Raw genomic sequence first — 23,184 nt, 5'->3', positions numbered from 1 at the left:
CCTAGTCCTTTTTGGTCAAATCTGTGGAAGAAGCTATATGACAACTAATAATTTTCAGGTGGCTGAAATTCAGAAGAAAGTGGAGTCTTTAGAGAATGAAGCAAAATCTATACAGTCACAAATTGATGAGGTATGTCCAGTCAAGTTTCTGTTTTCAAATCTTTGCAATTTCTCTGTTCTGCACGTAGTTGCTGTTTAGGGGTTTGGTTGTTTGTTTTTTTTTTCTATTAAGGGTGCAGAAATAATATGCTGTGTAAAACAAAATACTTTATAAGGCTGAGTAATTTTGTGTGACTTGATTTAGCAACTTCGAATTTCATATAGTGATTGGCATTTATTGGGAAGTAGTTACCTTGTGTTTTCTTTGTTGTCTTACTCCACCATGATATATAGTGTTGCAAAACTACAGTCAGGAAAAACTGTTGAAACTGTAGGGAAAATATGGGAAAATATAGAACGCAGCTGCAAAACCTAAGAAAGTAAGTCAAATGACCATTGTGACTCTGCTTACATCTTCACCTATACTATTTAAACAACATGTTTTATTTCACTTAGGCCAAGTCCACCTTAAAAGTGTATCAGGTTAATACAGAGAGACTCAAGACATCCGTTCAAGATGCAGTAGATGAAAACTGCCATCTTCAGGAAAGTGAGAAACAGGTAGGTTCTTCCTAGTTATCCTTACGATATTTTATTTTCTTATGACGCTGTGTAAATATGATTTCTCCAAGGAGCTCACCCTCAACATGTTTGTTAATACCCCTGAGTGTTCTAGGAAATGGTATGAGGATGAGGACATGGCTTTAAAATGATTGTTGGAATAACTTTGTCTGAAATAGTCCTGTTATAAAAAAGAAATTAGTATTTAGAGAAATATTGTGGGGAAACATGCATAGAGTGAGGAAGAAAGCATGTGGTAATATAAGACTAGCAAGAATTTTGCTGAGACCTAGAGGAAAGCAGAAAGATTTGAGCAAGTCTGCAGCTAGAATCTTTTACAGAAGCAGAGCAAAAATGCTTATACTTGATCCAGAAATTAAATTGCAGAGTATGCAAAAGGCAGGTAAAAAACTTACTGTAGTACAACTGTGGATGAATTAATGAAAAGTTAGGTAGGTAATAAAAAGGGACAGAAAAGACTGTTCCTTCCCAAATTTTAGCTGTTTATTTTCCTCCGTGCCATAGCCAGATCCCAAAGAATGCTGATTATTTTAAAAAGTTCAGTGTATCCAATAGTTGTCCTGTGCAGTAACTGGTTTACAATGAAATTATTCTATTTTTTTTCCTAACAAAAAATATCTCGGAACACTAAATGTTCCATGGAATGCTTTTGGGGCTGGGGTGGGGCAGGGGTTGGGTGGTTTGGGGTTTTTTAATGGCTATGTGCTTATTTTCCTAACTGGTGATCTCCTTGTCTGAACAGTAACCTGATAGGTATCTTGTTGGGGGGAAGGAGGAGAAGTACAGGCCTGTTGGTTTTTAGCAGTCTGATAAAAAGCTGGGGAGTGCTTTAGTCCTCTCCATCAAAACCTTGTGCATGTCAGACTTAGTGATTCAGAATAAAGAAAAAAGGTTACTGGAAATAAAAGATCTGCAGGAGGAATATTTAAGTTCTGACAACTCTGTTATCAGTAAAACTTTGTATTTTCCTCTAATTTTAGGATTACATGTTTGTGACTACAAAAAAAAAAAAAGGCAATTTTATTGGGTGCTATGAGTGTAGAAACATTAGATTTGGTGTTAGCACCGTGAGACAAAGTTGCTTGATATTTATTTTCCTTCGGGAGTCTTTGTCTAATGTATACATCCTTTTTGTTTCTGTGAGGAGGAAGGGTCTGGTCTTGGTGCTTTAGTTCGAATGTAACAGTATACTTACATAATAAATTTTGAGAATCAGTACACAAAGTTTTCATAGAGAGGGATTTTTTTGGTTTTTCTCTGGTAATGTCTTGGGTTCAAACAGAAATAATCCAATTATTTGTGCGAAAAGAATCTTCTTTCGTTTTAGTAAAAAATAGTACTTAAAGTAAGATAATATTGAGTGCTGACAATGACTCTACATTTTATAGGCAATCATTTTATATCAAGCAAACCCAGGAAAAAAAAATCAGTAAAAACAACTCCCAGAGTGTAATTAATTTGCCAGGTTCCTAGATAAAACTAAGGTTCTTTGCATTTGTTCAAGATAAAATAACCTGGGAATGGTTGTTCCTTAACCATATTATTTGGGATTAATTACTGCACTTTGTTGTTAACTGAGCTTTGTTGCAGTTTTTAGTATTTTGAGACATTTGTGTATATTGTATTTTGGTAAACCTGATGAGAGTTGATGGTACCTGATAAGGAAGGAGGAGAGAGTATCTGCTTATTTGTGTTTGCTTTTGTGAGGTTGTGTAAGCATGTGAATTAGTTTGCTGTATTAGATCCCTTTTTTATTTTTCTTTCTTACTTTGTTTTTTTAAGATGGAATTTCACTTATGCACAAAAGGTAACAAAGGTGTTATTTGTTCACAGAAAGTAGAGTACTTTCTTCCTCTGTCCATTTGCACTAATGGGTCATAATCTTCTGGCACATCATAGTTTAAATATTATAACAGATGTGCTGTCTCAGATTTATGATGTGTCAGAGAGAGGATTGGGCCTTTTAGTTTGAACAAGGGAACTGTTAATGAGCTCCAAACTTTCTGTGTCTTGTTTTTTGCAGGAACATCAGAAATATATATTGCTTTAGATCATTACAAATCCTTGCTATTTCTCTTTATTGTAATTCTTACAGGTACATAAATTGATGTCAAATTATTTTCTTTGGCTTCGTGAAGAAGGAATCTCTTAAAGTATAGCTTGCCTTTGAGGGTGACAATGATAAAAGTAGTTGCCTGTGTACATTTTCTGGGCAGTATTAGCATAAAGAGTATTTTTGTTTTATCCATCATAGGTAGTTTGCATGATGCTGCAAATTCATACATGGCTTTTACTGCTTGAAAGGTGCAGTTGTGTGCCGAGTGAGGTTCATCCAATTCTAGTCATATACTTTTTGCTTTATGCCTTCTAGTTTATCTTTGATAAGTAGTATTCAGGCTTGCTTGTCTATTTGCATGGCAGTTCCCCTGTTTAATTACCATTTTCTGGTTTTATTTTTAGTATAACTGGCTGTTATGTTCTTGTTGCTCAACCTAGTTATTCCTTTCTGTACATTGACTGTTTTTAAATTGGTTGCCTGTTGTGCAACTTTAAGCAATATTCTTTTGACAGACTCTTAACACAATTTTTTTTGTGCTGTACCCCATGTTTTTGTACTGCATGTTTTGTCTTAACGGAAACTTGCATCGGTTCAGTTTTGTTCTCACAATATGAAGGCATGGTTTAATGAGTTAATATGTTGCAGTGGCTATTTTTAATGAACTGGTGCTTAAGTGTACTAACCCCTTTAGTGCTGCAAAGTATTTTTGTGAAATGAGATTTTATGGGGAGATGTCTGTAAACTGGAATCTGCCTGTCTTTTTTGTTAACTACAAAAGCATATACTAGTAGGTGTAGATTAGGGACAGTTTCTGTGACTTTCATTAACAGGGAAGCTTTTTTAAAATAAAATTTTAAAATTACTTTAAGAGGTATGGAGGAGAGAGGAGAAGTAATGTGGTTTTGCAAGTCATGTGAATTTAAATAGCAGCTGTCTAAAAAGCTTCCTAGTTTTCTGTACCTCACTGACCTCTTCTAGGTTGAAAAGACAGGTACAATTTCAGAAGTGTGTGTGCATACTGGGGCATGAATGTTCTCCTCTCCATCCATTCCTCGGTATTTGTAGCTGTTATACAAATTGTCACTATTTTATATCCATTGATATTGTCACATCAGGGTTTTTAAACTGAGTGGACTATTAACTGAATTTACTTATAAATGTTTAAAAATGTCCTAAGAGCTAATTACAATGGAGAGCTATTGCAGCTAGAGCAACTGGACAATAACATAGAAGCCTTATTTTTCAACTCTTGAGGTTTAACAGTCTTACAGTCTGTGTCTGTTAATTCTTACTGATAGGTGAGAGGTTAAAATTCTGCTTACATATCAATAATATGCATAACAGACTCAAGTACTATTCATCCTTGATTCTCGGTTGTAATAGACAGTCATGCTGATCTGCTGTTTACCTTTTTAGCTTTTACAAGAAGCTGAAGGATGGGGTGAACGATTTAGTGAACTAAATGAACAAACTAAGATGTTTGAATCGTCTAAAGCGGATATAGAAGAAGTATTGAAAAATAAAGAGAGTCAAGTCAAGGTAAACTATGACAGCTAGTATTGAATTAGATTGTTTGGACTGATGATAATCATTGAGTTCCAAGAAAGTCTTTAACAAGCTCTCCTTGTCTAAATATGCATTAAGCTGTTTTGGGTTTTTGTTTGCTGTCTTCATCCTTTAACGTCTTGTTTCCTGCTGAACAAAAAAGGTTGCTTAGCAGCACAAAGGAGCAGCCTGATAGCCGTGGAAGCTTGGAAGCCGGCATAATTCTGATAGAGTGTCTGAATTTCTTTAAAATTTGGAGCATGGGAGTTGGGAGTGTATTCTTACATGTATGTACTTTATATACACAAGCCCTGCTATAAGCATGCATACTTGGCTATCTGAAAATCACACTTGCTGACCCACAGTAATATCAGATGTAGGATCCTGTATGTGGGCCTCACTTAATCTGCTAAGGGAACTAAATAAAAGGCAGAAATCTTGGAAAAGTAGTGTTAATGGTAACTACATATTCATTGATTATATGTTTTTTTACTGTTTGTGTTTTGTTTGGCTTTTTCGTAGTCACTGACACAATACTTACTGAAGATGAAAGACTGGAGTTCAGCAATAAGTGAAGATGATGATGCTGAAGATAATCACTGGGACACAGATATAAAGGGTGAAACAGAGAATGGAGAGCACTTAGGTATGGTTTCAATAGCTTCCCATCTTAAATATTAATTTAGTGGATGTTTTAGAAATACAGAACCAACAAACTTCCAGGAACGTTGAAAGATAAGCTTTGTAGAAGTTGGATTTTCAAAAATCACCCTATGTTACTCATGTTGCACAGTTAACTGATGTGTGGACACCTCTGGAACAACAACGTATGCTACTATTTAGCAGTGTGTGGATATAGCTAAAACATACGTACCTATTATCACAGAGGGAGGTAAAAACTCAGTGCTCGATCCCTTGCAAAATGACTTTAGCCTATGTTAGCATTAAGCAGTGATTCTCAAACATTTTTAGGTGGAAACCTTGTTTCACTTTTTCTTGACACTCCTCCCAGCAGTAGAACTGTGGGTCCTTAGAGCCTAATTTCTGCTTCCTTGTCCTTATACAGGTGTTACTTGTAGCATGCGGCTACAAGGATGAGTGTAGGTGTGGGTCCTCTCAAAACAGCAGCACAGGAGAGCCTTTCTTCCTCCTTATTGTTACTTCAGCTTCTTTTTATACTGGTGCTGATTATACCATAGAGCACATCCCAGTAAATCTTGCAGTGTGTATTCAGCATCTCATTTTTAACATGAACATTCTGATGTTCTGAGTCTGATTGATTGGCAAACAAAGCACTAGAATACAGGAATTTCCCCCCCTGCCCCCTGTTTTGCCAATAGACAGGGTCAGCACAAAGGACACAAACACCTACTTAAAGTGAGTTTATCTTTACTTACGTTTAAAGCAATAGAATAGTAAGTGAAATAAATAGCAAATGAAATAATACAGCAAGAATTAAACAAGACAAGGTAATACACCTAGTCACTCCTACATCTGACAGACTATAGCAGTAAAGAAAGATCCATCGCTAATTGCCCTAATACTTTGCCATCATCCAGATCCACAGTTGCCAGGGAGCCCCGGTTACAGCGAGGATCTGGAGAATCTTTCCCAGCAATTGGGAGGTCCTACGCAGTGCATCCACTCGTAGGTGAGGTGTCCAAGGTCGCTGTAAGAGGCTCCAGCTTTTATACTACTGAATAAACAAGCTTACCTAATTTCAAATGTGGGAACATCTGGTTTTGCTCTCCTCTTAGATCTCATTGAAGCCTGGCCAGGGTTCAGGGAGGAACCAAGGGAGTTTTCCTTATCTACTTGATTTTAACCACCGGTTTGCGGACAAGGCCATATATCTCATTTCATAATCTTGGCCGCTTGCCTTTAAGCAAGGAAGGATGTACTATATCTTCACTAATGGTTATATTCTATTTCAGCTACATTTTTCACTAATGGTCATACATATTTCACTAATGATCATGCATATTCTGCTAATGGTTGGATGCTAAATATATATATATAAAATGTTCAGTGGGCAGGTTCATCTGGAGGTCAGCTTTGGCTCAGGTCCTGTTGCTCAAGCCTCAGTACTTGTATGCCTGTCATGGTATGATGGGGATTGCTTTTTGGTAGAAACAAAAAAGGTAACAGTAGTAACCTCTGTCACAAACCTTTTTATGCTTTTTTTTTTTTTTTTTTGTGACATTATTCTATTCTGTCAATCAGATGATCAGCAAAAACGAACTATAAAGAAATTGATCTATGCTGCAAAGGTATGTGATTTTAAGAAACTTGTGGATGGAGGGGGGGAAACTAGAGAGATTATATGCAATGGTAAGATTAATTATAGATTAATATATTTATATTGTATTATAATTTTATATTATAAATTTATATATTATACATAAATACATGTTTATATATAAATAATATATAATATAATGATAAACACAAATAATAAAAATATTCATAATATAGAAAATAATATAGTTATTATTATAGTATAGTGATTTAATATTATGATATAATTTATATTATATTATTATATGTGATAAATATAAACTAATGAATATATAGGCATATAGATATTAGTATCACAGAGTTCAGGATCTTTTAATGTTTAGCTAGATATTTTTGCATGCAAACATTTCTGGTAATCTTAAAATGCTTATTTTTTTAAATTTTGATTATAGTTAAATGCTTGTTTAAAGACCCTGGAAACAGAAAGAGATCAAATGTATTCAAAACTGTCTGATGAAAATAAAGCTAAAGGAGAACTTACAGGTAAATAAATGTTGTTTTGCCTTTAAGATTAGTAAGATGCTGTTTTTATAAAATGATATAAAAGGCTGTATTACGTCCAGTAAAAACTGAATTAAGTTTACATTAATAGCTCTACTTGATTTTTAAAATGCCTGTTTAGGTTAAAGTTGCTTAGCTATTTGAAGTATTTGATTTTGGAGGCAAAGCACCATTTGCAAATTTTGTTATACTCTGCTGGAATATGGTATAACTTAACAGTTATAGAATCTGAAAACACATGGGCAAAGTGATGTTAATAAATATATAATACCGTCTTTATATATTCTGGACATGAAACAATAGTGTTTAAATTCTAGAACTATCTATTAAAAATGGTAGCTTAGTTGTAATGAGTCCAAAATACTACATTTAGAAAACTGAACCTGAAGGTGTCATGCTCTGGTTTTTTTCCTTTGTTGTGTAGGACATAGTGTATTAAACCTTATGAAGTGAAATCTGCTACTTGAATTCAAATTAAAGCCTGTAATTACAGGTAACAGCCAGCAGGGTAGCCATCACATTTGAATGTACTGTGCTTTGTTATTTGGGTGATGACATGCTCTGTAAAACTGTATTTTTCAGTTTTTGATAGTCCTTTAAAGTGACTCTTTCTGCTGCTGTGCTTTACAAGTAGATCGTAACTCTGTCCCATAAAGATATTCAAACTTATTGAAGTTTTCTGTGTTTCTTGGAGAGGCATAGGAATAGTAAATAAGAAAAGAAGTACGACTGATTTTAATTTGGAAAGATAAGGTAGTTTGACAAATCTGAGTTATCCCTTCAGGCTACTCAGCAAGTCCTCATGTGGGTGAATCTGCAAGAGTGTATGATGGTACCAGCGTTACTACTTTAGTAGAATAATTACAATAATAAGAGCCCTAAATGAAAATCTATATTGTGAGTTACAAAACTGCATTGTTTTCAAAGAAGCTATACAATTTGGAGCAAAGGCTAGATACGTGCTCAGAGCTGCGCTTTGAGGCAGGTAGAGAGTATAGTTGTAGGTTTCCCATCAAAAGCAGCAGTACTGCTTCTCAATGTGTATACATTACTGAAACACATAAACATGTTATTGCTTATATTATAAAATCAACATAGGATCAAAGGTTTTTACAGACTTCTTTATATACCAAAATACTGCAAATATTTTAGTTTTGTAAGTTGTGCCTTATCCCCATATAATTATCTCTGAATTTGACAGAACGTATAGAAAAACTTCAAAGTCAACAAGCTTCCTTGCAGTCTGAAAATGAACATTTTGAAAGTGAAGTTCAAAAGCTTCAGCAGAAACTTAAAGTAATGACTGAGCTTTATCAAGAAAATGAAATGAAACTACACAGGTGCTGGTTCCTCTTTTTATATTCAATGCTTACTGTTTGGTTTGGGGGGGCTGAAAATTTTAATACTGCTTTCCAGAGTTTTCCGAATTGTGAAGACTGTTATGTTACACCTTCATGTACATTAGTGATCACAGTAATTTTATAGAAATTGTTTCTGTGAAAGTAGTGGTATATTATTTTAGGACTTTTCCACAAGCAAGTACAGAAAGATAAGCAAAAAAAAAATATTTTTAATCTATGAAATAAGGTGGGTAAAGTTGGAAAACTTGATTATATATTTTCTTCTGTTAAATTAAGATATGATATAATACAGCTATCAAAATTGCTGAAAGATGGATGATCATTAGCTACTTTAACTGTGAGGTATATTTTATACAGTTGAGAGCTAGTAATGTCAGCAGAGGAGTGATGCTATATATAAAACTAAGCTTGGAGTTAAAACATAGGCAAGCTTCCTGTTACCAGCAGGCAACACAGAACCCCTGTGAATCAGGTTTTCCTCACCAATAAAGGCAGAGTATGAAGGCTGAACTGTTTGCCTCACAGTCAGGATGATAATAAGGATTATGATTTACTGATTGAAATCAGAAATAAGTTAAGGACTAGAAATAATGTTGATTGGAATAGGATGGGGCACGTAGTAATCTTCAGAAGTATGTGTGTGGACAGGGCAGGAAGGGAGCAGGGGGCGTAATTTTAGGGTGTGGTGGTAAAATGGCAGTTTTACTACCCAGAAATTATTTCAAGGAGTAGACATAATCTTGAAGGAAGCAAGAGGAGCAGCACAGGTCTTGATCCTGTACTGAGCAATATGCAGGACCTTTTTAAAGTATGTGAAGTATTGAAATACAATAGTTATTTCAATAATCTGCTTTGTAGCACATAGATGTGTATTTGTGTAGATACTTGGCATCTTTGTAGATGCAACAAAACGTAGAAATCTACTATTAACGTTTAATTTAAAAAAAATCCTGGGGTGGGGTAGTGGGAAGGAACATATTAGAAAGAAGCTATGATGGGCAGTCGAAAGGAAAAAATATTTGCAGACTGTGTAGGTGATATTCAAAAATACCACACTGAAGCTCAGCAAATGTATGCTGTTTATCAAAGATTTTAGAAAAGCCAAAAAGAAGTGGGGAGAAGCTGGCATGATGAGATAGCAGAATAAGAAAGGCTATTAGTATTAACAAGGTATCTTATAAAAAGCTGGATGTGTTCATACAACAGAAACAGAAAAGTGGGAAGTGAAGACTGAGTAGAAAAGAAGTATAAATCATGTTCAAAAGATCCATGATTTAGGTGGCTTGATTGTTAAGGACTGCTGTTCACAGGAAAATGACGAGTTTATCCATTCGTGGCTATATGCAGCAGTAGTATCCACGTGTGTTCTGCACCACCTTGTGCATAATCTGTGGTCTGGTATGTGGGTGTTCTCTTCCATAGTCCCTGATACGGCGTAAAAAAAGAGGGACCTGGAAATAATTTTTTTAATAAGTTTTTTTAATAGCTAATAACAACTTCTTTCTTCTACAGAAAATTATTTTAAAATGTAAAAAAGTACCAGAACAAATCACTGAAAATTAGTGCAATTTGGTTTTTAGTTTCTGATTTGATTTGTGGCTGCATTTTTTTGCCACTTTCCCAATAGAAATATGCTTTGGGAATACGGATTGTCTTCCCAGGTTCTTTTTAGAAGTAGTGGTAATCTAATTGATTCATACAGAACAGTTAATGAACTGAATAAACTAACATGAATACAAACTAGTGCTATTTATGCCACTTCATATGTTGCCTGTAAAACACTTTATCTGGGTACATATCATGTATTCATCACACTTGAATAATTGGAGAAGTTTTTCTTGACAGACCAACTACAAAATTGTTGACTTGAAACAGAATTAATCATAGTTTTGGGGTTTTCTTAAAGGAAGCTGACAGTAGAAGAGAGAGAACGCCTACAGAAAGAAGAAAAGCTTTCTAAAGTAGATGAAAAAATTAATCATGCTGCTGAAGAACTAAACAGCTACAGGTAATTACAGATTTCAGTTGCTGTAATCACTTGTTCCAAAGTGAACAAAAGGCAATAGAGAACTAATATAAACACCAGCATAAGTTAATGTATTTTCTTCTAGTTTCTTTGTTGGAGGTGTGTGTGTGTTGTGTGTGTTACATGCTAGTTTGTGTGTAATAATACATACTAAGGGAGGTTTTGCTTTGTTAAGAAGTCCAGCTATCAAAGACCATTAGCAACCTTTCTTCCATTAGAATGTTAATCATATTGACATGTTAGCTTTAATGGAGTGGTAGAATTGGGTCTCTAATTTAATTCCCTTTACTGAACAGAGATAAAAATACAAAGTTAAGTGAATGCTGTGAAATAAATGCAATGTTCAGTTTTCCTATAGATCCTAACATTTATATGGTGTAGTTACAGTATTCTATATCTGTATCTCTAAGCTTCTCAAATAGTACTGTTGTTTAGAAATTCTTTACTAGACTATTATGATGTGGGAATATTTTCTCTAGTTGTTTAACTGCTTTGCTCTGTTTTGTGTTACACCGTGTACCTCTGGTTTGTTTCTGTGGTTTCTCAAAACTATGGCACAGTTCTTCAGTCTGCAGTGTATATTCCCCATCTTCCTTCAGTGTTTATGGGAACGTTGACTATAACTGAACGATACTGATCAACAGTTCTTCCTGAAGAGTTAATTAGATTCGTTCTTGTAGACTTTTGTCAGTATTCATACAGGAAGCCAGAATTCACCCTTCCTGATTTACTTGGAATGCAAACTTTGTAGACTTCTTAATTTTAGAGACTATGAATATTGCAAATGGAGTATCACCGAATAGTGCATGTGTCTTTGACCCACCTGCTGAGAGAGCGTAGAACCAAGAGAGGCTGTGCAAGGGCAGCTGTCAGCAAAAGTGGCATCGTGCTTTCTGTGGTCTTGAAATAACTTTAGTAGAAATGACTGTCCTTCAGGACTGACTGTGGTAGCCTGTGACAGTGTGATGCTCCAGCTACGCTGGCGCGTTTGCAGAGCTGGGTGAGGCTGGCTGTCAGGGCATATGTGGAGGGGTATCCTTCATGCTGGAAACTTGCCGCAGACCATCGAAAAGTTGGGGAGATGTTGGGCTTTTTGGTTCTGTTCTTTTGTTTATGTTCCTGTTTGTACTATAGGGCCTAGAATTTCCACTGATACTATGTTTTGTCTCGCATAGGCCTAAGTGGCCATACTGTCTTTTGGATATATAAAAAAAAATCTTAATTAGACCTTTTGTTTACCATAGTATTTACTCTATTTAAAATTACTTTCCTCTGCATCTTATTACAATGTCATAAATCCTAATTTTGTCACAGACAGCGAGCAAATGATCTTGAAGAAGAGCTAGAAAGAACCATTCGTTCATATCAGAATCAGGTATGTGCTTTGTGTTACCTGCGCCAAGTAGGAGGGATGTTAATGCAACTGAAATACCGCTTTCAGCTAGGTTGTGGTACTGCATTTGGCTTGATTTTGTTGGGTAGTTTTTTTGTTGTCATGTGTGTGTCCCCCACTTTAATGCCATCTAGTTTTGACTGACACAATGAATGTTTTGAATGACACCAGATAACTTTACTAAAAAGTTTAAATTTAAGCTTAGATGTCTCATTATAAATCACCCCCACACAAGAAATCTACAAATAAGAACATATACTCAATACTAAATTTTCTTTTCTAGATGAATAATGATCAAATGAATCTCTTTTTCACAGATTACTTCACATGAGAAGAAAGCTCATGATAATTGGGTAAGTTCCAAATATTGAATTTTCTGAACTCTGTGCATCTTTTCCATGATTTGAATAGCTTTTTTATCACTTTTTATTAAAAACAGATAATCAAAATTAACCTGTCACCTTTAAACATATAGATTTCTTGCAGAAATACACAAAAGCATGTAAAAAATACTTCTGTCACGTAGAGCAGTTAGAATAATTAAGCTGGATATCTATTAGCACAGTAGACTGATATTACACTGTTATTTGCTATAGCAATAAATCTGCTGGAATAACATGTTACCATTTAACAAGTGCGTGACATTTTGCTAATAATATAAGCTTTTGGCCTCGTTTCAATGCCATTGTAATATTTTCCCTGGATGTACTTCACTGCTTTTATCTACTAATAGAAGACATTATGCCCTGTGGGAACACTGTGTTCCGTTGACAGCTTCCTAAGAAGGCTGCTGCAAAATCCATTTTTACCTTTTTTTTTTTTCTCCAAACAGGGAACTTTAATATATTTCCTGACTAATACATTCTTCAGTTCTGGTGCTGAGGCACTTAGTGGTCATAATTTTACAGTTTTTAACTATAGGATTTTAAAATAAAATTTTCTTATATAAAATTTGAGACTTAAGTCTTGTGTGTATTGTGTAGATATTTAAAAGCAGCTATAGCCAAATAATTTAATTTCTGCAGTTTTAAGGACCTGCAGGAAAGCCCTATCATTCCTCAAAAATTTGCGTAGTGGAACTGCTAATGTTATTTGGTCATGTATGTGAGGCTTTGTTTCATATGCTTTATACATGAGTCGTATCTTACAAAAACACAGTCCACACACTTCGGATAGAAAATAATGTCTTGGATCTAGGACCTGTCATATTTATGAAACATTTAATTAGTAAACTGCAATATCTAAGCATCTGATTTTTGTCCCTTCCCAAAGCTGACAGCCCGAGCCGCTGAAAGACACCTCAGTGATATAAAAAAAGAAAATTCACATAACAGACAAAAGTAAGTGCAGTCCGGATCTAATTCTGAATAAATGCAATTTGACATGCATGTGCGTTTTGGATTTATGCAAGCTGTTGTTTTCTAGACCCATGTTAATGAGCTGTGGCCCATTGGAGTTCTGAAAGAAAGTAATTTGAATGTTCCTGAAATATTTCAATATTTCACATAGTTCTTAAGTTCTTACTTTCTTGCGTGTTATCATTACAGGAAGCAAGCAGAATGTAGTACTAGAACTCAAAGGTTTTTTGGGGGGGTGTTATTTATTGTTTGTTTTAAATAAGTATGTATCAAGCAGATATCATGGTTACCTAATGATTTTACAGCTTATCTCAGAAATTAATACTGAGCTAATAGCTCCAGGTAGTGGTGGTGGAGAGGAACCTTTAGGTGTGAGGTTAACTAATACTTGGAATGCCATTTAGAGTACTCATGAGAGTAATGTCATACTAGAAATTGTGATATCTAATATGCCAATTCAGATTGCAGTTAAAATAGAGCACCATAGAGAAATGCTTTCAGGAATTATTAAGCTCAGAGTTGTGTGACATCCTTGTCTTTATTTAGGGGATAAAATACTTTGCTTCATTAATCCTTTAAGTAGAAAGCCTAGCAGTAAATGGTGCAGTCCAGTAAAACTTTCGCATTTCTTGATTATTTACTACTTTTTTGTTGTTTATTTGCAGATTAACTGAAGCAGAATTTAAACTTGACCTTTTAGAAAAAGATCCTTATGGTCTTGATGTTCCAGTTAGGCCATTTGGCAGAGGTACAGTATTGAATTGTAAAATAGAGCCTAATTGTTTTGGTTTATGGTTTTGTTTTCCAAGACCACACATATGTAATTGTTTGAAAACTATTTTGGCCATGTGTATGTACAAATAACAATCATTTTAAAAAATAATTGGGTCATAAGTGACTCTAGGTCATGTCGAGTATTTTGTTGAAACTAAAAGCATTTGTAGTGTCGATGAGAGTAGGCTGGGAATGTGATACACATGGTAATTAGACCACAATTTTCATTTTACTTACATAATTTAGTTTTAAACTTCACCTGAGAAGTTAATTACTTCATACAGTTTGCTAAACTATATATTGTGAACTTGAGTATCTTGTTTTAACTGTTCCAGAGCATTCCCCATATGGACCCTCACCAATGGGCCGGCCTTCATCTGAAACAAGAGCTTTTCTTTCCCCTCCAACTTTATTGGAGGGTCCTTTAAGGCTTTCACCTATGCTTCCAGGTGGAGGAGGAGGAAGAGGTACAATTCTTGAACTTGAAAAGTATCTATTCTGGATTTCTCTCTCCTCTACTCTAAAGCTGTCACACCTTTTCCTCTTGTTGGTGACAAAATATTAAAACAACCAATTCAATATAAACAGTTAATTGGACAAACTCTTCCTGTTTTTCAGCTTGCTTCTAAAGCTGTCTGATGTGTAAAAGTAGAATGGAAAACTTAGTCGTTACTGGTAGGTTGGTCAGTGGATTCACTTTAGAAGCATAGACTGAGAAAAGTGAAAAGCCAAACTTAATCAGTCTTGTTTTATTTCTTGGACAAGTGGCGTTCTGCTGAAATAAACATGATTTTTAAAGTAAACAAGAGTCAGATTTTTGAAGAAAGAATACTGCCCCTTCTGTCTCATTGGTCTACAGTCAGTGAGAGAAGGAGAGAGTACCTGTGTTGTCAAAAATGTGAGACAGTTTTGCTGGGGGTTATGACACTAGAAAGCTACCAATTCAGTAAATTATTTTCCTCCCTTTGTTCTAAATTAGAGGCAGTCATCGTACACAGAGACAGTTTCTTCCTTAGTGATAAAAGGGACCAGAAAGGTTGTATGTGTAAGGAGTTAAATTCAAGAGACTGAGTAGTAGGTGAAAGTAAGCCATGGTGTTGTGGGTTGTAAGGGAAGAAAAATACTGTTCCTTCATATTTTTGATGTTGACAGACATAGTGTAGATAAATGCTAGAGTGAAGTTCAGCATCTGTTACAGGTTATGAAGAAGCTACTATTTAATTTACTACTACTGTTACACCTGTTGAAACCTGTACTTACTTAATGGGAAATACATCTAAATGTCTGTTCTGTAAGGGTTTCACTAATCAACATTGATTTTTTTTCAAAGACCAGCATGAACTATTTATTTACTCTAATTCTTTGTAAAAAAGCATATCCAGCTGCATATGAAAATGGATTCTTTTTCTACGTCAGAAAAGCTTGGGTTCAAATGTGTTCAACTGTAGCTAAATCAAGCAAAATGGTACTTGCCAATTTATTTGTATAGAGACAGTAAGTAATGAAACTGAGCTGTCCAATGTATTTCTAAATTGTAGCTCAGCTGTTGCTGGTGAGGAAGAGTAAAATTAGATTTCAGGATGCAGTATTAGCAAGGAAGGAGGCTATGCAAAGGCATAACTACCGCAACAAGGGAGCACTGATGTAATTTGGGCAGATTAAACAAATTACGTGTTTAAATAATGTCAGCTACAGAGCAATTACAGTGATCATTATAGTGGTCATCTCACTTTAGACAAGACGTGAAGTGGATTCAAATTTTAGGTTGAATTTTAGGATAGAGAATTGGAGAATGATACCAGGATTCAGTATTTCTGTAATTTTTCAGACCAAATCTATTTTAAAGGAAGCTTGCAACCTAAAATCACTCGTTGTTACAGTTTCTCTTGCACTTGGTTATGTGTGTATTGTTATGTCTTTCTTTTTTTTTTTTAAAAAAAAAGATTTATCATGAGGGCGGTAGTTTCTCTGATTCGAATGAACTAAAACTCTTAAAACTTCTACAGAAAATAAAATTGTGGGTAGTCTAGATTGCACTCTTCTTGAGCTGATTTGTTTTTCATTCCAAACCTTTTAAACGCTTCCAGTAAACGTAACTGGTCATCAGCAAACAGCTGGAGAGTCCTGTGGAGCCACGCGCCTCTTGTATCTTGACTGTGTTGGCATTCCATGATTTATTTTACTATTTTCAGACTTAATGAAGAAAGCCATAACAGAGGATTTAAAATACCTGAGTAAGCAGCTATCTTATTTTTTCGATTAGGATCCAGAGGACAAACTGCAATGTATGAAGCTGGTAACGAAAGAGGAGACCTGAGTTCTGATAGATTAACTGATCCCCACAGACCACCATCAGATACTGGATCCCTGTCTCCTCCTTGGGACAGAGAACGCAGGATAATTCTGCCTCCACCAGGTATAAAAATCTGCTTAGCTACTGTATCTGTGGAAAAATAGAGGTACTGACTTGCAGCGTATGTATTTGAAGTATTTTTTGCTTAAAAATTTGAAATGGAACTTGGAACTGTACTGGAAAGGTGTTTTTTTTTTTAATAGCAGGGGGTTTTCCATCTTGAATGGTGTGGTTCACTTGCACTTCTACGCTGTCTTTTAAATATACATTGGTTCTAGCAGTGTACAATCAACTGTTCGGTTTTATCATCTTACTGGGTGTTGTTTTAGTGCATCAAAAGACCTGTCTGGGTTGGATAATTAATAAGAGATCTGAGAAAGTAGAAAGTTTTCATGGTACATTAGCCTTAAATAAAGGAATAAATAAAAGCTAGCTAATGTTGAAAAATACGGTTTTAAAAAAACCTCATATTAATAGTACAGGAGTACCATGGTACAGTCATCCTGTTTGGCGTGTATTTTCATGTTGCTGCTGCCTCTTTGATAACAACAACAAAATCAGTCTTCAGCTAAACATCTGTGTTGCATGTTATCACTCAAGGAAAACAGAGATTAATCAAAGAGGATACTACTGATACTTCTCAAGTAAACAATGCAAGGGGACGGATAACCTTCCAAAATGCAATTAAGTTAAAAAAAGTATTAAAAAAATAAAAAGTAAAAAGGTTAAAGTACCTCAGTTATTAAATGCAGCAGGCAATATTGTATTTGCTACACATCTGTGTGAAAGCCCTATTACAAAACTCAAAGTCTGCTCAGGGTGCAGTTTCTCATTTGCCAGAATTGATCTATTAACAGGATATTGCAGAGGGGTAATCTTGTTTCCTTGACCCGAGCTGTGTTCTTACCCCCTCTTTGCACTTGGATCTCACTGATACAGCTTGTCTTGTAGCTGTGTGACTGATTGCCGTGTCTGATGCAAGGAAGTTGGTGGAAACAGCGCTATGAAATGTAACAGAGAACAGCACTCTTATCTAAGAATGGCTTAAAATGTATACTACTTTATTTTGCCTTTGACCTTTCTTGCTGTGCCAAACCTTTGTTTCAAGGCCTCACTGTTTATAATTTAGGCAATCATAACTTTCATAATTCTACTGTATGTTCAACCAAAGATCAATGAGCTTTCTTTTTTTGCAGCTCCTTAGAAACATAAGCAATAGTACATACCTGGTGGGATTCTTGTGTTTGGTGTTTTGTAAGATTTATTTGCTCACCTTGTGATACTCACTTTGGGTATTTACAAGAGCATAAGATAACCAGAGAATTTTGTTGGTCTAAAATTGTATGGAATGGGGAGAATAAATCTTCACTGACCTGTTCTACAATTTCTTCCATCTTAGGTGAGCCTTACCCTGATCCAGTTCTTCCTCCTCGAAGACAAGAAAGATTTTTCCCTAATCCTCCAAATACTGGAAGACTTTCTGGACCAGCAGAACTCCGAACTTACAATGTGCAGTCTTTTGATAAAACAGGTGGGAATTGCTTCCCTGATGCTATCAGATGGAGAATCTTGGTGTAAGTTGACTATGCCTAGTAAGTGGTGGCGAGAGGACAACTTTGTAGCTACCACAGACCTGATGTTACATTGTGTAAAAAAAAAAAAAAAAAAAAAAAAAAAAAAAAAACAAAACAAAAAAAAACATTTCAACACCTGCCAGCCTTGATGCAGTCCTGCCCTATTATCAGTAATAGCAGTCTCTTCTGTCAGGTGGATGGGATTCAGTGAATGGTAGTTACGAGGTGCTTTTCTTGTCCACTTTCACTGTCCTATATGCTAACCGTTCAGGATTAGCCTTGAGTCTATTTTGGGCTCACCACAGCATTGAAATACCACAAACTCTTGCTTGCATTTCCATGTTACGTTTTGGTGAAGTTGGAAAGAGTCAGAGTCAATAAGACTGAAAGAATAACAGCAAAAAACCAGTCATTTCAATAAAGGCAAAGCCTGCTTGAAATGACAAGTAACAGATTTTTGGAAAAGACCTGTCGTTGGTTCATTGAGAGAAGAGCTTTGTTTGCCTCAGAGAAGAAATACAACGTGCAGATGAAAAATCACTTGTCAGAAGTATTGTTTCAGTCTGGTGCATTATAGTGTTATTGTCTTTATTCAGACAGAAGTGTGAGAAAGCAGCATTCTTCAAATCTGAGGTTTGGGGTTTTATGGGTTTTTGTTTTGTTGGCTTTTTTGTGTTTTTGTCTTCTTTTTTTTTATGAAAGGAGTACATTTAGTGTATAAATATAGTATATTTTATATCCCGTCAGATTCTCCTCTGACAATTCCCTTTAATGATTTTCTCTGGTTGTTACTGAAAATACTTGTTGGAAGTGTAAAGGTAAAAAACAAGTAAAAGTTCCTATTTATCTCTTAATTTATAAAGTGAGTACAGCAAATATGAGGATACTTATTTCTGAATGCTTATCCAGAGCTGATGTAGTTCCGAAAGTCTCCTTGATGTTTAGCAACTAAGGAATCAGATTTTGTCAAATTTGGAATAGGATTGCTGCCAAGCTTTATGCCAAGAGCATACCGTAGTGCAGTTGTTCCCAGTGAGGGACTTAACCAAGAAAGTGGTAGCAGGAGGGAGGGGAAAAATGGAACTGCTATAGCAATGTTAAGATGTATCACTAGGAAAATGCACTTGTAACTTCTAAAACACCCAATAATACTAGAATGGAAGAAAAAGCCTGATTTAGGTACAAGAAACTTTGGTAAAAGCTGCAACCTTGTAATTCACATGTGACCTGTAGAGAAATTGGAGAAAATACTGGGGTGTAGCTCTATGTTCCTCAGTTGTCTTTCAGTCTGCCTGCAGAACAGTTGCTTGGTATAGCAGTACTTTTTTTGGTGGGGTTTTTTTTTTTTTTTCCTTGTGTATATATCCTGATTTCAGAAAAAATACTGAAATTGGTGATGGAGAGGAGGAGGTCAGCACTGAATGAGTTGTTTAACTTTTGCATGCAGATGGACAAACATCTCCAGAAAATAGCCCACGAACAGAACCAAGTGGAAATGGGATGAGAGATCCTTCTAACCTTAGTGTAAGTAGCTAAACAAAGTTGATTGAAAGAAGCTTTAATTTTCTGCAAAATACTTAGGAAAATATGTCTCTAGTATGTTGGTCATGTTACGTTGTACTGTGCGGTCCAGATTATAGAATTGTATCCATACTTTGTCCTGGTTTCAGCTGTGATAGTGTTAATTTTCTTAGTAGCTGGTGCAGTGCTGTGCTTTGGATTTAGTATGAGAACAATGTTGATAACACACTGATGTTTTTAGTTGTTGCTAGGTCCTGTTTATATGAAGTCAAGGACTTTTCAGTGTCTCAGGCCGTGCCAGGGAGAGGGCTGGAGGGACAAAGAAGTGGGGAAGGGGACACAGCCAGGACAGTTGACCTCAACTAGCCAAAGGGGTATTCCATGCTATATAAGCTGGAGGGAGGGGGTTGGCCCAGGCCTGACAATCACTGCTGTGGAACTGGCTGGGCGGTGAGTAATTGTTTTGTGCATCACTTATTTTTTCCTATTGGATTTTATTCCTCTCTCCATCTTAATATAATTATTGTTGTTATATTAAATTGCTCCTGTCTCAATCCATAAGTTTTACCTTTTTCCCAGATTCTCCTCCCCATCCTGCTGGTGGAAGGGAGTGAGTGGCTGCATGGTACTTAGTTGCCAGCTGGGGCTAAACCACAATGACTTTTATCACAGCACTTCCTGTCCTGTGAATGAATTTTGATGTATGACTAATATAATACCTGAGGAAAACTAGTTATAACCCAAAAGATGAAACTGTGGTCAAGCTGATGGTCAGTGCCTATAGCCAGCCTTTCTCAGGATCAGGCCATAGCTTAGCAGAGTTGGAACTAGGTGTTAGCTAGTGTGGCAGTCTGCTTCCAGGCGGGCCTGATAAAGATGGAGACGTTCCCTCTCCTTATCCCTTTCCCTCAGCTGACTTCCCTGTTTTCGTTGTGTTGCAGAACTCGCTACCTGATCAGTCGCTGGCCTCTGAAAGTGAAGCCGGTTCAGGCTTTGCTCCTCCCCCTTTCCCTCCAGTCAGACCTCCGCTACCTGTGGATCCTAGAGCACCTTTCATGAGACGAGGACCTCCTTTTCCTCCCCCTCCTCCTGCTGGCATGTACGGACCACATGAATGTTTTCCAGTACGAGACTTTGGGCTTCCGCGCCCTTCACCACCAAGTACGTAGCTTTTACCAGCCTTTAGTTCAAGCTGATGCACCTGAGTGCCTTGTGCTGGTAGTGAGTTACCACACCGGGTAACATCTTTATTTGCACATACTGTTTCTCAATTAAACTTTTAGTGGTGGAGTTGGCAGTGCTAGGTTAACGGTTGGAGTCGGTGATCTTAAAGGTCTCTTCCAACCTAAACAACTCTGTGGTGCTGATTTAAGTTAATTGTGTTGTACATCATCTTTTTCACAGTTGCTGATGTTGATAATGTTTTTACAAATACTAGCTTTGGCTGGAAAGTATGCATACATGTACTGCTCAGCATTTAAAGGGTTCTTTTTTTGGGGTAGGAAAGCAAGTAGATGCTTATCTTAATCCTTTTCCTCCTATAAGGTTGCATCATCTAGAAATCTTGAAGTTTCATCCTTTAGCTCTGAGGTGTGCGTGTCCACACAAAGGCATGCATTTGGGACATACCTTTTAGTTTTTCTTTAGAGTTTGCATTAGTGGAGCAAAGTACATATCAGACCAAAGGGCTTCTGCCTCCTGCTGTTCTCCGATTAATGTGTGAAGAGCTAAGCCATTTATCTTCCAAAATAGTTGTAAAGTATGATCACCTACGGACAGTGACTGGCTGCTGCCGTGAGCCTGTCGCAGGTGGCTACTGAGAGAGGTGATCCTAGTGTCTCTGTCTCTTCGGAGCGTGACACCTCACCTAGCTCAGCGGTGTGGCTTCTGTTTCTGTCGGCCATTGCTGAGCAGTAAGGCATGGGGGGGGGTAGGAGGAGCTGGCAGGCGTTTACTGTTGTGACTGCTATTAACGGGACTGCTCTGATCCTTTCACAGTAAGAAATCCGTTTCCAATGAGATCGTATCCTCACTATCCCCCTCCACGACCTGGATTTTTGCCTCCGCCGCTTCCTCCTGAAAACAGAGTTGAGCCACCTCAGTCAAATCCATCAGCTGTAGAACAACCAGAACCGCAGCAAGAGACTTGACAGTCACTTGAGCAACGCGCTGACCCGTTTCTGTGCTCTCCTAATGGTATTTTTCCTTACATTAAGTAACCATTGTTACTTAGGTCTATATAAACTACTTTGCTCAAATTGAAGCTTAATAGAAAATTCTCAGGATAGTATTATGTAAATAGAGAATGAAATAACTATGAATATTGTGAATAAGTGACTTCCATTGTACAGTAGTCATTTTAAATTAAGTATTTCTAACTTGAGTAATCTCTTCAGAGGTGTACAAATTCAAATCATGTGAACCATATTTTAAAAGTCCAGCTGCTTTGTCCTTGTTTAGCTGTACAGGGACTCTCTGCATGCCAAAAGCGATATTTGCTGCTTTATGAATAGAATGTGAAAACAAATTGAAACAGTTAATAAAAGCAGTGTCCCTGTTGAAGTGGAGAGGAATTAATATTGTCCCCTACTACATCTGTATGCTGTTAATGACCTCATTATTCTTTCAGCTGTCACAGCTTTACAAAGTGGCAGTTGTCCGACCACTACAGTGGGAGGTGAGAGGAATGCAGACTTGCTGACGCATAGCTGCCAAGCTGAGGGTGGGGGCACCGTTCTAGCGAAGGTGTGTATGTGGGGGGTTGTGACATGGGAGGAAGGAGTTAGGCAAGGGTCTGGTGGTGCTGAAGCATCATCTAGCTCTGTCTTCAGCAAACAACTAGTCAGGATTTTTTACTGTCTCAACATGAATTCAGTTTATTAGCCTTCATATTTTAATATTTGGGAAGCTGGGTGGGACAAAAAACCCCAAAACACAGCTCCCCATTCCTTCAACTGTTACAGCCAGAGAGGACTTGGGATTTATCAACAAAATGGCCACATAGGATGGGGCAGAAGATTTCCGTATGCATTGTTATCCCAGCACCTAGTACTGCGTTAAAGCTGCAAGGCCAGGAAGAATTTTTCTTGTCTAGAACAAGTACACTTAGCAACAAAAGTGGTCTGTGGCAAACATTTACAAAACCCAAACGAACATATAAATTTAGACATGGTGTCCATGCATGTTTTGTAGTGATTGCTAAGCTTCACAAAAAAGCAGAATTTTTTTTAAAAAGCAGCAAACTGCAGCATTAATAATTTTGTACCTGTAAGAGCACTTGGTGTGTTGTCTCATACCCCTGAGGTTACCAGTTGCTTCCTCCCTTGTGGCAACTGCCCTCACAGGAGGCCGGGCACAGGCATCCCGTGCTGTGCTGGTCTGAACAAAGCCCAGCTCCGTTTTTACTGACTGCTGTACAATCTGGAGGCTTGCTAGAAGCTGTTGGCTGTTCCATCGGTTTAGCTTCGACTTGAAAACCATGTACTCAACGCAGTCAGCTGGTGAGGGACCCTCAGATAAAGGAGGAAATGTTTCTAGGCAAGCCCCCACCCACAGTAGCAGCGGTGGGCAGTTCAGCCCCTGTTCCCCTTTTTTCTGCCCGAGTGCGCACAGGCACACATACACACAAAACCCAGTTTCAGCCTTTAATATAAATGCAGCCACCACACCCCATAATTAGAAGTTACCAAAGAAACCTCCAGCCCTTTTTTTTGTAATTGCTTCTTGGGTCAAGTCTGCCA

General features: G+C 36.9%; 1 protein-coding gene across 8 annotated transcripts in view; it reads left to right on the top strand.

Annotated features, from left to right (window-relative positions):
• The window catches only part of MIA2 (MIA SH3 domain ER export factor 2), a 42,349-nt gene that overhangs the window by 16,376 nt on the left and 2,789 nt on the right, over positions 1 to 23,184 (top strand). For 7 of the 8 annotated variants that reach the window (XM_027795950.2, XM_027795952.2, XM_027795954.2 and 4 more), the window contains 18 exons: positions 59 to 130; positions 556 to 660; positions 4,157 to 4,279; positions 4,808 to 4,931; positions 6,509 to 6,555; positions 6,976 to 7,066; positions 8,286 to 8,424; positions 10,352 to 10,453; positions 11,786 to 11,846; positions 12,182 to 12,217; positions 13,137 to 13,204; positions 13,888 to 13,970; positions 14,332 to 14,463; positions 16,260 to 16,412; positions 17,749 to 17,880; positions 19,371 to 19,447; positions 20,386 to 20,605; positions 21,443 to 22,626. In XM_027795950.2, coding sequence (XP_027651751.2) covers positions 59 to 130; positions 556 to 660; positions 4,157 to 4,279; positions 4,808 to 4,931; positions 6,509 to 6,555; positions 6,976 to 7,066; positions 8,286 to 8,424; positions 10,352 to 10,453; positions 11,786 to 11,846; positions 12,182 to 12,217; positions 13,137 to 13,204; positions 13,888 to 13,970; positions 14,332 to 14,463; positions 16,260 to 16,412; positions 17,749 to 17,880; positions 19,371 to 19,447; positions 20,386 to 20,605; positions 21,443 to 21,594 — 1,917 coding nt within the window. In that variant the 3' untranslated portion in view covers positions 21,595 to 22,626. Of the gene's footprint in view, positions 1 to 58; positions 131 to 555; positions 661 to 4,156; positions 4,280 to 4,807; positions 4,932 to 6,508; positions 6,556 to 6,975; positions 7,067 to 8,285; positions 8,425 to 10,351; positions 10,454 to 11,785; positions 11,847 to 12,181; positions 12,218 to 13,136; positions 13,205 to 13,887; positions 13,971 to 14,331; positions 14,464 to 16,259; positions 16,413 to 17,748; positions 17,881 to 19,370; positions 19,448 to 20,385; positions 20,606 to 21,442; positions 22,627 to 23,184 lie in introns of those variants that run through there. The other variant, XM_027795951.2, reaches the window with a different exon arrangement.

This window comes from Falco peregrinus, chromosome 1, assembly GCF_023634155.1.
Source record: "Falco peregrinus isolate bFalPer1 chromosome 1, bFalPer1.pri, whole genome shotgun sequence".
Lineage (NCBI taxonomy): Eukaryota > Metazoa > Chordata > Aves > Falconiformes > Falconidae > Falco > Falco peregrinus.
The sequence above is the reverse complement of the archived record's forward strand: the minus strand, read 5'-3'. Positions and strand labels throughout refer to the sequence as shown.